The sequence below is a fragment of the Triturus cristatus genome, chromosome 5_1 (genome assembly GCF_964204655.1).
Source record: "Triturus cristatus chromosome 5_1, aTriCri1.1, whole genome shotgun sequence".
NCBI lineage: Eukaryota > Metazoa > Chordata > Amphibia > Caudata > Salamandridae > Triturus > Triturus cristatus.
This window is the reverse complement of record NC_140587.1, coordinates 447,092,260-447,114,257: the sequence shown is the minus strand read 5'-3', so window position 1 is coordinate 447,114,257 and position 21,998 is coordinate 447,092,260. Positions and strand designations below refer to the sequence as shown.

The following is a 21,998-nucleotide window of genomic DNA, read 5'->3' as shown; positions in this document are numbered from 1 at the left end:
ACGGGGCGAGTGAGACCACGTGACCATCGGATAGATGGGGTGGTGATCTGGGGGATTGACGCTGACCAACCGAGGGCGAGGAGGTTCTGAGGTTGCCAGAGGGGGAGGGATTCAGGGAGGGAGACGGACTCGCAATTGATAGTGGGGGGGAACTAGCTAATCCCAACTGAGAGGTGGTGACTGTATAGGGGTCAGTGGAGTTGCCGTATACCAGTTTCTTAAGGGTGGGGTAGATCTTGGCCAACTTAGCAAGGTTGTCATTGGAGGCTTGTATTAGAATGATCCCATTATTGTAGAGGGTGATAGTGGTGGTGGCTTTGAGGAAGGGCGAGGGAGACGTTGTAAGCTTGAGACCATGGGGAGTTTATTTAGAATCTGAAATTCGCAACTTAGAGTAGAGCACTGTGCGCCAGCACACCCGTTTCCTAGTATAGAATATAAGGTCATTCACCTTGTTAATGTTGGGTGAAACATACAGTACCCAAATTCAAGCCTATTTGGAAGTCACTGATCAACCACTTTCCCAAACTGGAGTACGCTTGCTTCACCCCTCCTCAGCTCCGTGCCCTCCAATTATCTGAAGACCTTTCTCAAGCCAGGGTGCTGACACCTCACTGGAGAACCCCAGCTTGACGCTACAGAAAGCCCGACGTCTACCCCTTGACCTCCTATATGAGGCTTTGTTGGTCCCAATTCGAGATAGGCGCCCCCCCCACCCTCTCCTCTTGGCCCCCTGTCTTCCTTCTCTATTCTTCCTTCTTGTTCCTTTCTATCTATCTATTGCTGCAGCTATTGCTTCTTCAGCAAGACACAGTTACGATCTCAGCCGCTATGATACCAGAAGTGAGATGCACAATGTTAATGTTCCCACCATACTTTTGCAGCCTATAATGCAAGGCGTACACTAGTACAACACTTGTCATATATCTCTATGCTGTGGTATAAGATTTCAACCTTTCAATAAACAGATTTGAAAAGAAAAAAAAAGATGTTAAAAACGGGCCACTCCAGAGAATTGGGAGGAGGGAGGGCAGTGAAGAATCTGCAATTAGATAGTGTATTCACCTGAAAGTGCGTTACCAAACCGAAGTAACTTATTTTATGGTGATGTATCCACCAGAAAGAGCTTTACCAAACAAAAGTAACTTATTCTTATGGTGGATACTTCTAATCACAGATTCCTCACCACAGAATAGATACCAAAGCAATACCTCCCTAAGGTAAAGTGTCTGTGAAATGGTTTCAAAGCAAAAAGGTCTTGAAGGAACGCATGAGCAAAGTGACCCTCCTGCCAGACCTGGGTGTCAATACAGTAGTGCTTCGTGAAGTATGCACTGATGCCCATGTTGTAGCCTGGCAGATGACAAGGACCGGGACACCCTCACACCAGTGGGGCAGAACCAGCCTTGGCCCTGCTGAAATAGGCCCTCAGGCCTTCCGGAGGCTGCTTCTTAGCAAGTGCATAACAGATCAAAATACAGAGAACTATATATAGCTGGACAAAGTTCTCTTTTGCACAGCCTTTCCTCTCTTTGCCCTAGACAACCCAACAAAAAGTTAATTGTCCACTCAATAGTGTTTGGTTCCATCAAATTAAAAGCTTTGGGGTCCAACTGATGAAGACACTCCTCCTCTTTTAAGGGGCAAAGTGTAGCAAAGAACACTGTTAGAGTAATGATATACCCAACATGGAAGGAGTCATGATTTTTGGTAAGAAATCCGCTCGAGTCCTCAGCCCCAGTTCGTCTATTGAAAAGTGAGATGCCGGGTGGTTGCACTAACAGTGGCTGCAGCTCACTCACATGATAAGCTCACAGTGAGGAAAACAGTGTTTAAAGTCAGGAGTCAAAGCAAACAACTATGCATAGACTTGAAGGGATTGCACATAAGAAATGTCAAATCAAGTTAAGGTTCCTAGGTGGCATCACAAACGGTTTGTGAGGGACTATGTGTCAAACCTTTAAGAAAGCGCTTCCCAAAAATTGATTTAAGCAAGGACAGTTGGTCTGGTAAACGTAGAAAGGCCAAAAGAGCAGCTGATAACCTTTTACAGTGCCCACTGCTAGGCCTAGCTGAGATAGCAACAAAACAAAACAAAAAAAGAACAGACAGTTTTGCTTGTAAGGGGTTACTGCCCTGGGCACAACATCAGGTTACAAATTTATAACAGTGCCCAGCAGACAGAAACTTTGTGAGTGGACATCTGGCAGTGAGGATGACATCACTAACTTCAACGGTCACAAGCTGCTATTGCTCAATCTCCGTGCATAGAGGTGTAAATTGGACGGATTCGGATGGAGAATTCTGCATTGCTACTGGGACAGAAGGTGCGCTCAAAGCGGTAACTTGATCGGAAGGCAGATGCTCATGCTCAGAAGCTTCGGGTACCACACTCTCCTTGGCCTGGCAGTACTTCATCTTTTTTAGAACATGGGACAGGAGAGATAGTGGTAAGAAAGTGTACAGGAGTCCCTTGCTCCATTCTAGCTGAGTGTATCCCCTGACAAATGGTCTGGTGTAAACCCTAAAGCACAAAACTGCTGACAGTGCGTGTTCAGGAGGGTAGCAAAATTATCTAGCCAGGGTTCCCTGCACCACCTCAAGAGGTAGGTGCCACTCGGGATCTATCAGGGAACGTCTGCTCAGCTCGTCCGTTATGACATTCAAGGATCCTGACAATTGTTTGGCTACCAGTGAGATGCTCACCAGCCCCCTCCAGAGGCACAAGGCTTCCTAGAAGAGGACCCAGAACTCCACTCTGCCCTGGTTGTTGCAATCCCGCATTGCGGTGTAGACTGTGAGAACCTATACCAGCCTCCCCTTGATGGATGGCAACAAGGCATTATGGATCAGATGAATGGCCCTTAGCTGCAGAAGGTTGATGTGGAGCAGGCCTTATACTGGAGGCCAAGGCCCCAATCTCTATCTACCTCAGGTGACAACCCCATCCCATCTGCGATGAATCTGTCACTACTGTGAGCTTTGGTGGGGAAGGAAGAGTGGCCTGCCACAGGACAGATTGTGATCTGTCAGCCACTACTACAGATCTCAAGCAGTCTCCTCCGAGACCCGTATTGTGTTGGAAAGGCAGCTTTGATGGTGGAGCGACTGGGATTTTAGGTTTCACTGCAGGGTGCAGATGTCCCACCTGGTGGAGGTGGCAAGGAGAATGCACGAAGCCAACAGACCAAGAGGCCTCAGAGACATCTTTACATGTATCCAGGATCAAGCCTGAAACTTTGAAATCATAGGCCAGATGTCCTGGATTTGTTGCTTCAGTGAGAAAGCCCTGATCTTCACCATGTCCCAAATCGTCCCAGTGAATGCAAGTCTCTGTGAGAAAATCAGGTGGGACTTCAGCTTGTTGATGGTGAGCAACCACTCCCATCACTTTTGCAAACAGCAGAGGGGCTCTGGTAAGGCCAAATGTGAGTACAGCAAACACTGTGCTCCTATCCCACATGGAAGTGCAGGTATCACCTGTAGGACTGCAGGATGCATACATGAAAATACAACCCAGCAAGTCCAAGAACCCCATCTAATCCCCATGTCTAGAACAGAACAATCTAAGCCAACCTGAGCATTCTGAACTTGTCCTTTTGCAAGAGGGAATGAAGGGGCCAGAAATCCCCTATATGTCTGAGACCCCTGTCTTTTTTCGCAAGAAACACCTCCTCGTATCTCCAAGTATGGTACCTTCTCTATTGCACCGTTGGCAAGAAACAGGCAACCTTCCTGCAGCAAGATCAACAGATGGTCTACATAGATTCCATCTGGGACTGGAGGAATATGGGGGGAGGAAATAAGTGGTACAGTGTAGGCTGTTCGTACAATTTGTAAAACCCATCTGTCAGATGAGATGAAAAGCCAACTAGGTATGTGCTCTGTTCTGCCTCCAACTGAGAGGGAATGCGCCAGTGAGGGCAAACTAAAGTGGCTTAGTAGCTGTAGTAGCAGATGAAGAGGAGTTAGAGGACTGGTGCCTGCATGCTGTCTGCCAGCATTAAATCGGTGGCCTCGAAAGGACCGAGCTGTCTAATGTGTCAAAGACTGAGAAGGCTGTCTGCCAATATGACAGGCCACTAGAAGAGCCCCTGAATTGCTCGAACTGGTGGGGAAATTGTCTCGCATGTGTCAGTAGCCCAATGGGACATGCCATACTTCTGCCGTTCTTGAATCGTTCTAGAGCAGAGACCCATCAAACAGCATCTCCATTAATGACTGGCACATCACTGGGAAAACCAGCTGGCCTCATCCGTTCGTGTCTACAAAGGAAAACACTAGTCCCATCAGTCCTGCCAATGCAGTCTGTGGTGTCCAGGCCAGTGTGGATCACATCTATTGCTGCATCCTGTTCTTCATGTATCATCTGAGCAGCAAGAACTTACAGGCCATATCCTAAAGGGTGTGTGTTTATCGGCCCAGCAGGCAAAAAGTACTTACAGAACACAGTTCCAAGCTAGCAGAGGAAAACATACATTTGCCAACTGTATCAAACAGTTTGGATTCTCTGTCCGGAGAAGAAGTTGGTAATGAGTTAGGGTTCATCTTACTATTTGAGGCCTGAACAATAGGGCTCTGTGAAGTGGGATTCTTGGTAAGAAAATCCAGTTGGCCACCCGTTTGTACACAGGGAGCAAGAACATGGTTTTGACTGATCAACTCTGTGAAAGAGTCATCAAATGGGAATAGGAGCTCTGATCTAGCCTGCCCTGTCGGTAGGATTTCCGTCAACACATTAGTCCTCGTCTCAACAGAGGACACTGGAATTCTAGTACCCCAGCTGCCCTCCGAACCACCACTGAAAATGAGGCCCTTTCTTTCATTAGTAGCCCATATGGTTAGTCACATTCTGTTTCAGAGACGGTATCAAGCCCACTGGAATTTTGTAAGTCAAGGTTTAAGGCATTGTCAAAATAATGAGGGGGGAGCAGGGCATTCCCCTCAACATTATCATCAGTACCTTGGTGTGCACCCTGCTCTGGCATACGATCAGAGTCAGAACCAAAGAGAACATGTTTTTGGTAGCTATGAGGAGGCGAATACACCAGGTTGCAGTTAGATTGTACAACAACTAGATGCGCATTTGTAATTTTGTAGCTGGAAACCAGTCCGTTCAGGCTAATGTCAGTTCTCTGTTGGACATGGGCATCAGCAACGGCACTGGATTATCAACCGTCACAGGTGGGCTGTGTATCTGCATCGAAGCGGCGGGGACCAACATGGATCTTAGAGCCGGAGTGGAGGTCTGCACCGGCATTGGTACAGGGCCCGGTAATGGGTTGCAGAGGGAACTGATATTCCTAAGGAGTGACCCATCAGCAGCTGGACGTACCTGCGGTTCTGTGGAGTCCGTAAAGCATGGCAGGGGAACCAAAAAGACACGGAAAAGCGTCTGCATGGCCTCTATGAAAGCCACCACCTGCTGCAGCACTAATAATAGGACAGGGAAATTAGGGCACGTTGTAATCAACTGAGGGATCAGCTCCACTTGGAGATGTTAGCAATGACGTTCTGGAACTTGGATCTGGTGGTGGCGGGGTCTTCTGTTAAGAGAGGATGAGTTGAGTGTTGCCTGCATAGGAGATGATGTTGAGTCTATGGGTGCAGATGATGTCGGCCAGCGGAGTCAGGAAGGATTTGAACATGGTGGGGCTGAGGGAGGAGCATTGGAGGACGCCACAGATGATGCTCTTCGGCTTGGAGGGAAAGGGCGGTAGGCAGATTCTCTGGGGGCGTCCTAAGAGACAAGAGGCGATCCACTTGAGGGCGTCTCCTTGGACGCCAATGTGGTGGAGTCCTCTAATGAGGGTGTGGTGGGAGACTGTGTCGGAGCACTGCTACAAAATTCTCCAGATCAAGTCTGGCACCTGGGATAGTCTAAGATGAGGACTCTGCAGTTAGAAGTATCTGTGAGAAGAATAGTTTACATATGAACCCAACGTCATTTATTTTCCTGCTCAAATCTTTTTATTGATTTTAGACCAGGGAAGTACACTGATAGCATATCAATGGCACATGAAGAGCAACATAGTCTCTAGCCTCCCCATGTGACAGTTGGCCTTGCCAAGGTTTTGCCCCGGCAGGTTTCAGTTTGGTTTTGAATGTGAAGTTTGCGACCAGTGACATTTATGTTCACTAATGTTCATCAGCATTTGAAATGGGTCTGAAAATGCACGTGCCATTTTTTGTGGGTGTGCAAAGATGTACTTTTAATGTTTCCCAACAAAAATCTATTGCTCACAAGCTCTAGTGCATGCGCATCTAACACTCTTCTGCTTAATAACTCACAAACTGAAGATCAAATATTCACCAAAACAAGAAAAGGCACCAAATGGAGCCAATAAATGCCTGCAAAATGTAGTGAAATTCTGAGGTTTTTTAGCTCTTGGTGCACAGAGTTGGCTTTGATGAGTCGCATTGGATTTTTTAAAATGGAAAAGTCACTTGATTGAGACCCCCCTTAGAACTTTTGACTTCTTTGGCCATTGTGCATTGTATTTGACATGCTGACGTACTTTTGACCAATGTGCATCGTATTTGACATGCTGATGTGTTGACCTTCGAACGACGAGTCCCTCATGCTTGCCTCAAATTAGTCAAAGAGGGCAGAGGGGAAGTTATTACAGGGAGTAAAAATTGAATTTATTGACGGATGAAGTGTCAGCCTTAACTATAGAGGTGTGTGCATTAGGGTATTACAGAAAGGGTAGCCTTCCATGTAATATACGAAAGCACTGTGAGACAAAGTTAGGCTGTATCTCTTACACTTACACGTCAAGAGCAAAAGACGGCTTTTGTTATAGGACTACCAAAATGTCTGCCAACACTAAGGAGCTCTTACTGCAGATTACTGGTTTTCTCACCTCATCCCCATCACACACTCATACAGGAAGACAACCCCTTCCCTCTGATGAGGTCGAAGATTCACTGTGAGGTACGGGTCCACAACCACAGCTACCACCGGCAGCCCAGCCTTGTTGTACGTCCATTGATGAGACTGAGGGGGGGGTGGCAGGACTAAGGAATCTGGAGAACATAAAGAGAAAAAACAATTCCAGTTACACAGTGCTAAGCAACATGTGGTACTGGGTTCCACAGTCTACAAGCAAACGCCCGGCTAGCGTTCTAACACATGAGAAAATTCAGATCCAACATAATTTATAAATACATCTGTGCCATGGCAAGGCTACGCTCCTGATATGTCTGCAAGTAAAATTAAAATATGGTCATAAATGCACCAGGAGTGCTGGAAAAATACGGGATAGCACTAGACTATAGGTCAGGAGCAAGTGTGAGTACACACAGAAAACTCAAGCTAGCATCTAAAGTTTCTGATTAAGAAGCTGAATTAATTTTCGTTTGTATGAAAAATGAACACAAGTTCAATTGATGACCACAAGGAAGTCTATAGCCAATGGCAAAGGAGGCAATGATATTCAGAACATACAAGCCAAGTGTGGTCTACCACCAGTTGAGATGATGACATTTCAAGGCAATAGTGGGTGGCTGGTAAGACCAACTGATTGGGATACTTTGCTTATGCTGTTTGCACTGGCCTATTATTAAGCTAGTGTATTTTTATCAACCGCTCCTTTGCTTGCTGTCTTCTTTACTGTGCCGTTCAGGTGCAAAGGCCTAACCAATGGAGCAGTTAAAAATAATATTTTCAGCTTCACTGGGAGCTCAAAGTGAGAGACTCGTAGGAAAGCTATGTAACCTTGAAATACATAAACATAATAACGGGTAAAGAAGTCATCTTTACACTCTCTAAAATAACGTTTCTGTGCCCACCTATCAAACTGATAGTTCTCCAATACAATTTTAAATAATGTCATATTAGTTTAAATCCACCGCGAACCCCCAATTAAACATCTCTTCAGGCTGGAATTCTCAGGCCCACAAAGTGGATGTTTTCTCCATGAAAAACACATCAAAAGTCAGAATATATCAGGCATGAGATGGGGAGTGGAGATGGGCTGCTTAAGATGAACATTCTCTGCCACCACTAAGTCTGACAGCCAATCGCTGGGCATGGCCTTTCCCCCATTATGTTGTGGCTCTGACATTGTTCCTGGCACAGCAGAGGCGCTGACAGAAAGATGGCAAGGACTGTGAGGCGTTCTCTGAATCACGCTGAATCGCACTGAGACTTGCCTACTTTTCAAAGATATATTTGTTTTACTAAAAAAGTTAGTTATAAATAAAAACGCTTTTTAAAGACCATCGTCTCATTCAGCCTAAATATCAACATCCCCTTTAAATATGCCTCCCGAAAATGATATAGGTCCTGTTTATCTGCTTTTTAACTTGGCAGTCATATAAGAACTCTTACTTGGAGCGTTTGGGTCATGGCGCGGTTTATACACTTGAGAATCTTTGCCGACATTCTCTTTAGTGCTCGGCTTGCAGACATTTTTGAATGGGATAGGGGATGGTTTCATGGCTGGCTGTGATAAAGTAGGAGAAGTAGTGACGCTGGAATGAAAACACCTTCCACTGCGGTAATCCTCGGTGGAAATCTTGCCCATCACTTCAATCTCTTTTCCACCAATCACCAATGTTTGGCCATCTTCAAGACTTTCCAGGTCCTTGGACTTGTATCCTGAGCCTAAAAAACACAAAAACAGCGGCTAAGCGTTTTACAATACGAAAAGCAATCTTTAAACCTTCAGTGAAGTCAAGTCCATAGTGTTAATTTACAATTTGTACAAATTACCTGTGTTTGATATCGATATTTCTGTTGGATACGTTACCTTCCCTGTGATAACCAACATCCTCCTGGTGCCAGACTAGATCTGTCATTTTGTTCTCTCCAGTAATTTCTCTCCAACTAGGCCAGGTGGCACCACTCAGCTTCAACCATGGCTGCATTCGCCTGAATGTACCATGTATATATGCCGTGACTGGTGCTAGCATCAGTTCATAGAATGTTCCCACACTACATGGCGGTACGCAGAAAGGAACTGAGAAAGCAGTAACAAGAGGGACAATTAAAGCATATGATATGTTTGTAATCATTGGATCCGATTAATCACGACACTAACTCATCAGGGGCGGAGGGAGAGTGATGGAAAATCTGTAGGATGTCCATCAGAAATACTGTCAACAAAGGTGAGTAACTTATTCTTCTGATAGATTCTTCTTGCCACAGATCGTCTACCTTATGAAAATGTCCCAGAGCAATGCCTTCCAGGAGGAGGTATGGAGGTGTTTTTATTAGCCAATGAAGTCATACAACACAGCCTGGTAAAGTATATGTCAAAGGGTGTCCCAGATGTTTAGCAAGAGATTGGTCTCGCTTATTTGGGAGACAGGGTCAGAGAGTAGATTGTGGATCCCAGAGGGTGAGGGGCCGCACCTCTACCAGGTCAAGACAAATGGGGTCCCTGTCACTGCTCTGAGGGACACCGGGCCAGCCAGACCATGGCAGTAGAAACAGTGGTTTCCCCAGACCAGCACACCAGTCAGGTGTGCAGGATAACTCAGGCCTAGGGGCAGGTCCCTGTCCGCCTCATGGCCTTGGTATCTCTAGAGTAGGGGAAGGAGGTGACACAGAAAAGTGTCATAGTTAGTCCCCCGAAGCCCATAGACTGCCTTCTGGGAAATGAGTTGCCCCCGGTGTCCAGACAGTTGGGAAAGGCATCTGCCCAGAGGCCATGACTGGCGTTAATTACAGGACCCCTTCTCCCAAACGGAAGGTACACAGGCCCAGATGGAGGGGGAGGAAGGACTCAACCCTTGCACCTGCTCAGCCTCAGGGTACAGATCCTTCTCAGGCTACCACCCATGGACCACTGAGAAGGAGAGTGGAACAAATGTGCCTGATACCTGGGGTGGTTGTTCCCAATTCTTAGAAACCACAGAGGACCCTGGATGGACTGGGTCCTGGCTCTTGACATCGACAGCTATTAGTGGCATCTGTTGGTTGCTGTCCTTAAGGGCAGAGTTTTCCTTGGGTAGGACACATAAGTCTGACCCAAGGGGTGGAATGGGCCTTATAACTACATCTGTGAGCAAGTTAAGATTAGGTGCTCCACAGATGTGTTCTATAGGTGAGAAGAAGGGTTCCCCAGGGGTCAGTTCAGTGGCTCAGGAGACTGTAGACAGAGGGATCCAACTGAATTCAGATGGGTGTAGAAGTTATCAGCGCCTACGCAGCAGAGGGCCACAGTCCACATTCTATCGGCTAAGCAGAGAAGCCCATCAAGGTATTGATTAGCCTACCCTGGCTTTAAGCCGGAGGGGGGTCATGTTGGATCTAGCCCTCTCTGCAGGGTCACAACTTTTTGCCTTTTACCCTCAACTTTTCGCTGAACTAGTTTTTGTTGGCCTTTTTCTCTGTGCATTTTACTACTGCTAACCGATCCTAAAGTGCTTGTGCTCTCTCCCCTAAACATGGTAAGATTGGTTTATACCCGATTGGCATATTTAATTTACTTATAAGTCCCTTGTAGAGTGGTATACCATATACCAAGGGCATGTAAACTAAATGCTACTAGTGGGCCTGCAGCACCTATTGTGCCACCCACTAAAGTAGCCCCTTAAAATATGTCCCAGGACTGCCATTGGATCCTGAATACATTTTTAAATAGCAATTCTACTTGGCAATATCAACCCATTTCCAAGCCTTAAACTCTCCTTTTATTGCATATAAGTCACCACTAACATTGACCCCAAGTAGCCCACAGGGCAGAGTGCACTGTGTCATTTAAGGGTTGGACATGTACGTTTAGGATTTACATTTCCTGGTAGTGAAAAATTCTTTATTGCGTTTTTCCCTACTGGGAGGCCTATCTGTCCCATAGGATAACATTGGGTTACCTTATTACATTTAAGAAGTGCTAACTTTGAATTGAGGACAGATAACCATTTCATGTTTGGTATCTATGAAACCGTAATAAAACATCCACTTTAATGGTCAAGTTGGATTTTAAATTACAATTTAGAAAATGCCACTTTTAGAAAGTTTGCATTTTTATGCCTTAAGCCATTTGGTGCATGCAGACTCACCAGGTTCACCTGACTAGATGTAACTGACAGACATTGTGAATTCCACCCAGACAATGTATAATGGAACCACGCATTCCTGTACCATGTGACCATTAGCAAGCAATACCTTTATCATGCATTGCCTTTACCAAGCAAGTCATTACTATGCATATGCCTTTACACAAAAAATCAAGTATATCGCAGGTAAGTGAAAACCCTATATATCTATATATCGCCTTATCGACCAGCCCCTAAACTCAACCACCCCTAAACCCTAATATACCCTTCCCACACAATACCCATACCCACCTCTAAACCCTAAAACACCTGCATCACCCAATACCTCTACTCACCCTAAAAACACCCTTACCACCCAAATACCCTCACCCACCCTAACAATTTACTTGCCACCCAATACTCTTGCCCACCCTAACAATTCACTTGCCACCCAAATACCCTTGCCTACCCCAACAATTTACTTGCCACCCAAATACCCCTGCCCACCCTAAACATACCCTTACCACCCACATACCCTCACCCACGCTAAACCCTAAAAAACCCTTACCAAGCAAATACCCTCACCCACTCAAACCCTAAAAATACCCTTGCCACCTAAATACCTTCCCCCGCCCTAACCCCTAAAAATACCCTTATCACCCAAATACCCTTACCCACCCTAAACTCTGAAAATACCCTTACCTAAGGAGTATCCCTACACACACTAAACTCTAAAAAAAAAAAATCCCTTACCCACCCTAAACCCTATAAATACCCTTACCACCCAAATACCCTTATCCTCCTTAAACCCTTAAACTACCTTTGCCTCCTATATACCCTACCGAGTATATACCCTAAAAAATACCCTCAGTACCCAATACCCTCATTACCCCTAAACCCTTAAAATGCCCTACATGGCATATGCTTACTATTTGGTTATAAAGGCATGCGTGGTAAAGGCATGTGCATGGTAAAGACTTGCGAGGTAGAGGTAATGCGCGGTAAAGGTATTGCATGGCAAAGACAGCATTGTAAAGGCTGTTTCCCCTCCCAGACTCCCAATAGAGGGATTAGGTGCGCCTGAATGGGCCCTCTGCGGGCCCTCTATTGGAGCTGGCCCCAACCCCACTTCCAAATGAATATGCTGTGCTCTACCTTCCCTCAAAGTGCTTGTCCACATTGTCTCTGCGCCCAGCTTCGAGCCAGGGCAAGGGAGTCAGGAAATTCCAAGCACTTCAAAGAGAAACCTCTAGAAACTTCTCTGAAATTCAAAGGAGGCACCAGGCATAAAAATAGGGTCATCAGACCCACTCTTCAGTTCACTTTCTGGACCTGCGGTATGACTCCCTGAGGACTGACTTCTGCTGCAGCCTGTTGTGCACTCCACAACACTTATATGCTGCACCTAGAATGACTGCTTTGCTCAGTGTAGCCTGCCTTGAACACTCAGAGGCCAGCCCTGCTGTAAGAGCTCTGCATGTTCACCTGAACTCAGGACTATCAGTGACTCCACTGGCTAGTTTGCTGGCCTCCTGTACAGAGCCACAGGGACACAAAATGCTCCCACCATGAACCAGCACCTGGACCCCAGTTGAGTAAGTCCTAAACCCCCAAGTGGTATCCTACCAGTCCTGGACACTTGGTTGTGGTGCTAAAGGGGCCAAGAAAGCATAATCCAAAACCTGCAGTACCGCCCTCCCCCACCAGTGGGTTTCCTATCCAGAGTTAGCCTAGGCACTCTGGGGGATTTATCCTTCTATAAGAAGGCTATGAGTTTGTTCTGAATCTGGAAGACGGTGCTCTTAGGGATTTAGAGTGACAAGGCTTGTAGGACATACAGAAGTCAGGGGAGGAAGTGCATTTTGACACTTGCCACCCGACCTAACCATGAGATCTCCAGTTTCCCCCATCTATAGTGGTCTTTGTATAATACCTCAAGTAGCAGGGCAAAATTGTAAAAATATCTATATTTTACAGAGTGAGTTAATCAGATTCCTAAATTTAGGATATATGATTCATTCAATTGGAATCCCAGCCTGTGTATTACATATTTGGTTGTCCCATGCACTTTCGATTTGTCCACGAGAGCTGACTTTGCATAATTAACTCTGAACCCGGAAGCTTCTGGAAAATCATTCAGTTCCTGCAGCAGGGCAGGGATGAAAGTATCTGGTGTGGTGACAAAGCAGAGAATGTCATCAGCAAAAAGTACTCAGCGTACTTTATAGTGACCTCATACTATTTTAGCATCCAGTGGGTAAGATGTGCTACTGAATGAACTTTGGAGTTCAATATGCATACTGCATACATAGAAAGAAGGGGAGTGGTTGCTAAGGACCTTGGATTTGCTGCCAAATTTCCTCTAGACAGACATTTGATGAATAATTCATAACAGTCAAGTGAGCCATTCTAGATCAGAAGTAAATAATCTAAATATCTCTTTTATAGTTGATCTAGCACATGCAGCTTAATGTTTTAATGCAAAATGAACAACTGATGGACAGAATGCTGAACAATGTCAAACATTCATCCCGATTCAAGTTTGCACCCAGCCATATGCAAATCAGTCTTGACCGTGCTCCCCATGGAACAGTCCAGCCAGAGCTGCCAGGCCAGGTTCTCCCTGGACTGGAAGCAACCATCCTAGGATCGGTTTGGGGAATCACCCCTCATTGGCCAGGATAACCTGAATCCAGTGACATGGCGAGCAAGGGACCCAGATCTGTGCATACCCTTCCCAGTTAGGGCAACTATAGAAACACAAAAAGATGATGGACGGAATGCTGAACATTGTCAAACATTTAACCCCCCCCCCCCCCCCCCCCCAGACACAGATCTGGGTTAAATCCATTGTTACTCCACCCTGATTAGGGCTCATCGCCAGGTATAGCTTGGTTCCAATAACACAGTATGCACCGGATCCACATCTGGCCATAGCCATCCTATTTAGGGTGGCATACTGAAGTATAAAAAAAAAGCAGTCCTGGGTTGCTTGTGTTCCGGTTGAGGGAGGACCTGGCCTGACAATTTGAGATCGGACAAATCTCACCCTCTTATTGTCAACTGGGAGTTGCATCCTTGGATGAACTCTCTGAGACAGAAAACTATTTATTGACAAAATGAAAAATGTATCTCTTGGGGGAGGAGCCTAGCGCGCATCCAAGATGGTCGCGTGAGCACAGGGCTCCCCGGACCCTTTCTGCTCCTCGGAATATATCCTGAGACTATCCTGATTTGGTGTATGGAATCTGGGAGATGAAGACCAGCTGAACATATATCTCTTTTCAAAACTCTCATCGGACCTGGGAATCCTGAGTTACCGTCGCCGGAACTTTTGGGACCCACCCGACGGAGGTGGCCGGGGTGAAGGTGACCCGTGGGGCCGGGCTGCAATTGAACAACAGCGGCCTCTGCGCGGTGCCAGTTACCGATTCAGCACTTTCGGTTTCGGTTTTGGCCTTCAGGAGATCAGCTGGCGTGCGTGCTCAAGGTGGCGAGGTGCCTCCTGGGCCTCTGCCCGAGGCTTGCTTCCATCTGCTACTGGCGGGTCTGACGCCTCCGACCCCTACACCGACGGTTTGTGGTCCTTTCGCTGGCACCCGCGCACCCCTTGATCGGAGGTCCCATTGAGTGACTGCGCTCACATGGCGGGCAAAGGGGGTCCGGAGGGGCGCAAGACCAAGGCTTCACTGCGCGGGGGGGCGGTCCAGAGCAACAACATGGACCGCTATACCCAGGGCAGGGGGTCCCCTGGCGCTGCTGGCCTCTCCCCGGATGCTGCAGGGGGAGGCACGACCGTCGCTGCGGAACCTTCCCTACAGGACATTATGGGCGCCATCGAGGGCATCAGGGAAACTATCGCGACGCAATATGAGGCCCTGGCCCGAAAGATCGACACTGTCGCGATCGACGTCACCCTGATTCGGGCCGACCTCTCTAAAACCAACGAGAAGGTCCAGGCCCTTGATACACGGACCTCCACCCTGGGTGCGGAGGTGTCGGATCTGCGGGCCGCGCTTGGGGACATTAGAGTGGTCAACGACCATATGGCCCGGCGGCTTGAGGACTTCGAGGGACGGGCCCGACGCAACAATATCCGCATCATTGGGGTACCGGAGTCCTCCGACAGCCGCCCGGTGGACCTCGTGGTCGAGGAACTTATCCTGCAACAGCTGTCCCCGGTTGGCCTAAGCAAATTCTTCGCTGTGGAGCGGGCCCATCGAGTTCCGGGCGGCCGGCCGCGGCCGGGGGCCCCCCCGAGGCCTATTGTGGCTAAACTGTTCCACTACAGGGACCGCGATGCTATTCTGCAGGCTTCACGGACCCGTGGCCCGGTCCGCTACGAGAACTCGACCATCAACTTTTATCCGGACTTCACGCAACTGGTCCAGAAACAGCGGATGGGATTCCAAGGGGTGAAGCGCCGTCTCCGCGAGCTAGGCCTGAAGTATTCGATGATCTACCCGGCGAAACTTCGAGTGGAGCATGGAGAGCGGACAGCCTTTTTTGACTCGCCTGTGGCCGCAAGTGACTGGCTGGACTCGCTGCCGGACGGGGGTGGCCGGCCCGGGCCCACTGGGGGCACCGCAGGTGACGGGTCCCCTTAGACTGACCTTTGGTCCTTGCTTTTGCGGTTTTGCACTGTACAGTTGGGTCTTACTTCTTTTGCATACTGTGCTTTACCAGGACCCGTGAGGGGTGCGGGCGGGTACGGGTCCCTTTCCCCCTCCGGGGTCTTTTTGTAGAATGGGGTTAGTGGGGCGACAGGCACACTGCAAGTTGGGGGGGGTCTTTGGCCCGCAGGGGTGCAGGGTGGGGGGCGTTGGACTTGGGGTGGGGTTGGGGGGGAAGAGGGGTTGTTTAGTTGTGTGTTTTTTGTTTACAGGGCGAGGTATTGATTTTTATCCATATTTGGGAGCGGTGCTGCGGGCTGGGGGCCTCTTGAGCTATTGGATGGGATGGGGGGAGACGGGTTGAGGCTTATGTCATGGAACGTCAATGGGTTGGGGGACCGTATTAAGCGGGGTGTTGTACTGCAATATTTGCGTCGTTTGACTCCTGATGTGGTGTTTCTCCAGGAGACGCATTTGGTCGGCAGTGTCTGCCATGCGATGAACAGGGGGGGATACCGCCTCGTAGCCCATTCTGGTTTCACAACTGGCTCCAGGGGGGTGGGCATTCTCCTGCGAACCTCCCTTCCGGTGGAGATCACGAGGATAGTCTCGGATGACAGAGGGCGCTATGTGTGTTTGATTGGGAGGTGGGAGGGGCAGCCCCTTACCCTGGTTTCAGTCTACGTCCCCCCGGGCCTCCAGAACTCCGCCTTTACTGATTTGGGTCGAATGTTGCTTGACTTTCCGGACGGCCTCCTGCTCATGGGCGGGGACTTTAATTCTGTGGTTTCGGGTGAACTGGATCGTCACCCACCGAGGACCCTCCCCGCTGCCCAGTCATGGCTGGGTGGGATGTTGGAGACCTTCGGCTTGGTGGATAGTTGGAGGCTAATGCATCCGACCCAGTGCCAGTTCACCTTTCATTCGGGGGCGCATGGGAGTCTCTCCAGGTTAGACTACTTCCTTATGCCCGCGGCGCAGACTGGTCGGATTCGAGAGGTCAGACACCTGGCGCGTGGTATCTCCGACCATTCTCCGCTGTGGCTTCACTTTGACACCGGGTCGCGGTCCGCCGGGCGGATGGCTCCCATTTGCCCCTGGTACCTGCGGGACCCTGTGACTCGTGACAGCCTGGTTAAGGCCATGGACCAATACTTCAGTGAAAACGAGGGGTCGGTGTCGTCTGCGTTGTCCCTTTGGGAAGCCTTTAAAACTGTTATACGCGGACACGCCCTCGCCCAGATAGTGGTGGCCAAGAAGGTTAGGAGCGAGGCGGTGGTGAAGCTGGAGACTGACATCTCGGGGCTGGAGTCGGCCTTGGAGGCGAATGTTACTCCGGACGGGCTACATGCCCTTAGCCTGAAACAGTTCGAATATAGGTCCCTGGTCACTGACGCGGCCAAAACTATGTATAGGGAGCAGCAGGGCCGATTGTATGACGCGGGGGACAAGGCGGGAAAGTTGATTGCGTGGCTGGACAAAAAGGAGAGAGTGAATCGTGTGGTCCCCGAGTTGCGTGCTGCGGATGGTGTGTGTGTGACTGAGCCGGATGAGATTGTGGAATGCTTCGCTGACCACCTCCGGGCGGTGTACTCCCCGGTGACTGACAGGGACGAGGATGACTCTCGCCTCCTACTGAGAGATATTGCTCTGCCCGGCCTGTCCGTTGAGGACCGGGAGCGGCTGGACGCCCCCTTATCGTCGGATGAAATAGCGACCGCGATTCGTTCCCTCCGCTCGGGCAAGGCTATGGGTCCTAACGGTCTGCCCATTGAACTATACAAATTGCGTCCTGATAAGCTTGCGCCCTTCCTCGGCCGCATGTTCCGCGGCTCTCTTGCGGCGGGTTCCCTTCCTGCCGACCAGCGCTTGGCCACTATAGTCGTTATCCCCAAGGAGGGCAAGCCTCGTGACCGCTGTACCTCTTACCGGCCTATTTCACTGCTCAATGCGGAGCCTAAAATCCTGGCGAAAGTCCTGGCCAATCGATTGTTGAGTGTCGTGTGCGACCTTATTCATCCGGACCAATGCGGCTTTATCCCGCACCGCAACACCGCTCTTAACTTGCGGCGTCTGCACGGGGTCCTCGCCAGGGCGGAGTTCCTCTCCGAACCGGCCGTGCTGGTTTCTTTGGATGCCACGATGGCATTTGACACTATTGAGTGGCCATTCCTCTGGGCCGTCTTGGATAAATTCGGCTTTGGAGAGGGATTTATTGGCTGGGTGAGGCTCCTTTACACGGGACCCATGGCTCAAGTGGTGGTGAATGGGCGGGTCTCTCGGCCCTTTGCCCTCGGCAGGGGCACGAGGCAGGGGTGCCCGTTATCCCCGTTGCTTTTTGCTCTCGCCCTGGAGCCACTCGCTGCTTGGCTCCGTTGGGAGCCCTCGCTTAGAGGGATCCGGTGGGGCCCGGGCTTTGAAGATCGGGTCTCGCTGTATGCGGACGACATTCTCCTGTATCTCACCTCACCGCGGCAGTCACTCAACGTCCTCTTTGACGTTCTGACCTCCTTTGGGAACAACTCGGGTCTCACGATCAATTGGTCTAAATCCTGCGTTTATCCCATCGCTGGTGGTCCTCCTCTCCTGCCGCCTCGGCTCCCGATTCAAATATCTCTGAGCGGCTTTAAGTACCTGGGGATTTACGTTTCGCTGGACCCGGTGGCTCGCTACGAGCAGAATCTTCTGCGTCCACTTCGGCGACTGCGTGAGGACACGGCCCGGTGGTGCAGGCTGCCCCTGTCCCCGCTGGGTCGGGCCGCGCTGTTTAAAATGATGTCCCTTCCCAGGTTCCTCTATGCACTCCAGAACTCCTTCGACGTTATCCCAGTGGCCTACTTTCGGGAGGTGGAGAGCCTGCAGAGGAGACTGGTGTGGAACGGCCGGGCGCGTATTGCTCTTGCCAAGCTCACTCTCCCCTGGTATGACGGGGGCATCGCGCTTCCTGACATTCGCAGGTACTATTGGGCCTCGCAGCTATCTGCCATTAACCACGCCACGTATGCGCCCGGCTTGAATCCGGCGTATGAGATGGACAAGTTCCTGCTTCCCGGCGGGAACTACAACAGGGCACTTTATTCCCGCCTGGCTGACCGGACCCTTACGGGTCCTACTAAGATTGCTGTGCGGACCTGGAGGGCTGCCACTGCGGCCATGGGCTGGAGTGAGCGAATGACATGTGCTACTCCCTTGTTTGCCTCCGACCGCCTGGGCAGCTTGTGGACCACCAAGGGGTTTGACCAGTGGGACACGATTGGTATCAGCAAAGTGGGAGACCTGTGGCACAAGGGCGCGGTCAAGACTTTCGCGGTGCTCCAGGCCGAATACGAGCTGACCGACAGGGAGTTCTTCCGCTACGCCCAGGTTCGACACGCCCTGCTCTCGGTCTTCGGGGAGGGGACCAAGATCCCTGTTTCCTCGCCCCTCGAGGACCGCGTACTTGACGGACATGTCCCTGATAGTACTATTTCTTTAATTTATAAAAAATTGATTAATCACCGGGCGGATCTCCTGGTGCGCCTTCGGGAGGCTTGGACTGGGGATGGGGTCGAATTGGACGACGAAGACTGGCAGTCTGCACTGTCGTCCCCCAAGGAGGTTGCCATTCCGGCTCGTCTCCGGTTGGTACAGCTCAAGATTCTCCACCGGGTGTATGTTACGGGTCCGCGCTTGGTCGCGATGGGATTTTCCGACGACGGGCTCTGTAAACGAGGCTGCGGGCTCAGCGCCACCTTTCTTCATATCCTTTGGGAGTGCCGCGAGGTGGCGGACTACTGGCGCCGGGTCCACACGGTTATGGGACAGGTCACCGGGGTTGTGCTGCTGCCGGAGGTGCGTCGCTGTGTCCTGAATGTGTGGGAGCCCAATGACTACAACGCGGCTCAGACTCGGTGGGCGGCCCTAGGGAACATGATTGCCAAGAGGGATATAGCGCAACTTTGGGGCGCTCAACGGCCGCCCACCGTGTCAGTATGGAAGGAGAATATGGACTGGTGTATGTTTCGGGAGAAGACAGTGTATGTGGCCCGTGGCAAGCCGGGGGCATGGGGTAGAATTTGGGGTCAATGGAATGCGTATCGCGGAGGCATCTGTACGCCCCCCCTGGTAGACACTGATATCGCCATGTCCCCCTGACCCTTGACGGCTCCTGGCGCTTTTTGTAATAACTACATATGGACGTTCATCTCCCTTGACCCCCTTCCCCCCCCCCCTCCGTCCCCGGCCTCCCGGTACTCCTCTCTTTAGCGGATTGCTCAAATGTTCTGACTGGAGTTTCCCGGGGGGAGCCTGAACCGCACTGGTATCCCTCGTAACTCGCCTTTTGTTTTTATTGTTTTTCCTTTTGTTTCTGTTATTGTTGGACTGACGCTTGCTGTTCTTCGAGAACTATCTTGAGCCACTGCGGGGCAGTGCCCTGGGAACGGACTGCAGCCTTGATATGTGTATATTTCCTTATGTACCTAGCGGCCGGCCCGGGTGGTTGTAGGCCCATACTTGTAACCGAATTATTGTTCAATAAAAACTTTTTCAAAAAAAAAAAAAAAAAAAAAAAAAAAAAATGTATCTCTTATATGGGAGTGACACAAATCTTCCATATTTAGGGCTAATGTTTGTAACTCATCTCTTTTCACTAAGTCCATTTCCCTTTCCTTCGTGTACAATAGAAATAGAAAGAATTCTCTGGTCACTTAAACCTACCAACATTCCTGTGCAAGCATGGCTACTGAAAAGCTTTGCCCTTGAATTTTCATCACTCATTAGGGAACTGATTTGCAAGTCTTCCAAAAGGGCCTTGTACTATCCATGCTTAACAACCGAATTGTTATCCTGTTATTAAAGCAACCCGACCTAGATCCCACCGCACGAGCTAACTTCAGGCTAGTTATCACCTGCCTATCCTGGACATGATTATGGATAAGCTACAGGTTCTCAGATCCTAGAACAATTGGACAGTTCTGTCTTACAATTTTGCAATCCATCTTCATGGCACACAAAGTGCCCCCCTGAGGTACTGGAAGTACACATTAAGGCGGGCTAATGAGGGGGCAGGTTGTCTTCTAGACATTCTGGATCTGTCTGCAGCCTTCATTATGATGAACCACCAAACCTTCCTGCAGAGATTTCTTAAAGCGGCGTATTGCAGGCCCTCAGCATATAACTGGTTTAATTTATTTTCACATCAGAGAAAACAAAGAGTATGTATGGGTTGTTGTCTCTCATCTCCTGTCACTCTTGGCTGCAGCGTTTCACAGAGATTCCCCTTGTCTTTGGTGTTTCTCAATATCTATATGGCTCCTCTGTTTCAGCTGGTTTTTTAAAATTTGAATTATTAAATTCTGTTCTGCATGGATGACACCCAAGTGTAAATATGAGTTTCTAATAACCTTAGCAATACTCTTGCTTTTCATGTGCAACATCGTGCACATGAGCCAACTCCAGCTAAATAGTGCAAAAACTGATCTCATCAACTTTGGGGAGAAAGACAATGAGGAGCCAAGGATCACTAATCTACCTTTACTGCTGAGGCGAATCCTAAAACTAGCCCAAACTGTTATAGAGCTGGGCTTCCTACTTTGATATTAAAATGTCTCTGAAACACCAAGTCAGTAATGTAGCAGTTTTCTACATTTTAACAGCCTAAAACATCCTCCCTCTTCTGTTCCAAAGACATAAGGCCCCGGTGGTTTTTGCACCTGTCGGTAGGATGGTCTCCCTGCAACAGCGCTAAGTTGATTGCAAAGAGTCCAAAATGTGGCTGTGCATACAGCTGCTGGACTGGAAAGAAATAGCCTGTCTCCTAAGCCAGGAGGTCATTACACTGGTTCCCCCAAAAAACTGCCCATAGGGGAGATTGTCGCGTATGTGACGCTTGTGGAAACTGTCGTACAATAATAGACAGTTTTTTTCAATGTAAGTAAGTAGAGAGTGTCTTTTTCTTGTATGAAGACACTCTCTACTTACAGAAACATGGGACCAGCATGGGGAGCACATTCACTCCCAGCCTGGCTGGTCTCTATGTACATCATTTGGAAAGTTGCAAGATTCTCCATCAGAATAACCCTTTCAGGCACAACATTAAGACCTGGAAGCGATACATTGACGACGTGCTGGTTCATCTGGGAAGGAGACATTCCATCAACCGAGCAATTTATGGAATGGCTCAACCAGCAGAACTCCTTCCTAAAGTTCACCAGCACCGCATCTGGTAACCAACTAGTGTTTCTGGACCTGAACATATATCCGGAGGGTGGATCATTGAAAACCACCACACACTTCAAACCCACGGCAAAAAACTGTCTATTATTGTACGACAGTTTTCACCCGCATCACCTACGTGACAATCTCCCCTATTGGCAGTTTCTTCGCCTCCGGAGAAACTGTACCAACCTAACAGAC

At 49.2% G+C, this 21,998-nt stretch overlaps 1 protein-coding gene across 2 annotated transcripts in view; it reads right to left on the bottom strand.

Annotated features, from left to right (window-relative positions):
- The window catches only part of RAD54B (RAD54 homolog B), a 495,994-nt gene that overhangs the window by 247,164 nt on the left and 226,832 nt on the right, over positions 1-21,998 (bottom strand). For both annotated transcript variants that reach the window (XM_085605260.1, XM_085605259.1), the window contains 2 exons: positions 8,336-8,611; positions 6,867-7,029 (listed from right to left, as the gene is read on the bottom strand). In XM_085605260.1, coding sequence (XP_085461386.1) covers positions 6,867-7,029; positions 8,336-8,611 — 439 coding nt within the window. The remainder of the gene's footprint in view (positions 1-6,866; positions 7,030-8,335; positions 8,612-21,998) is intronic.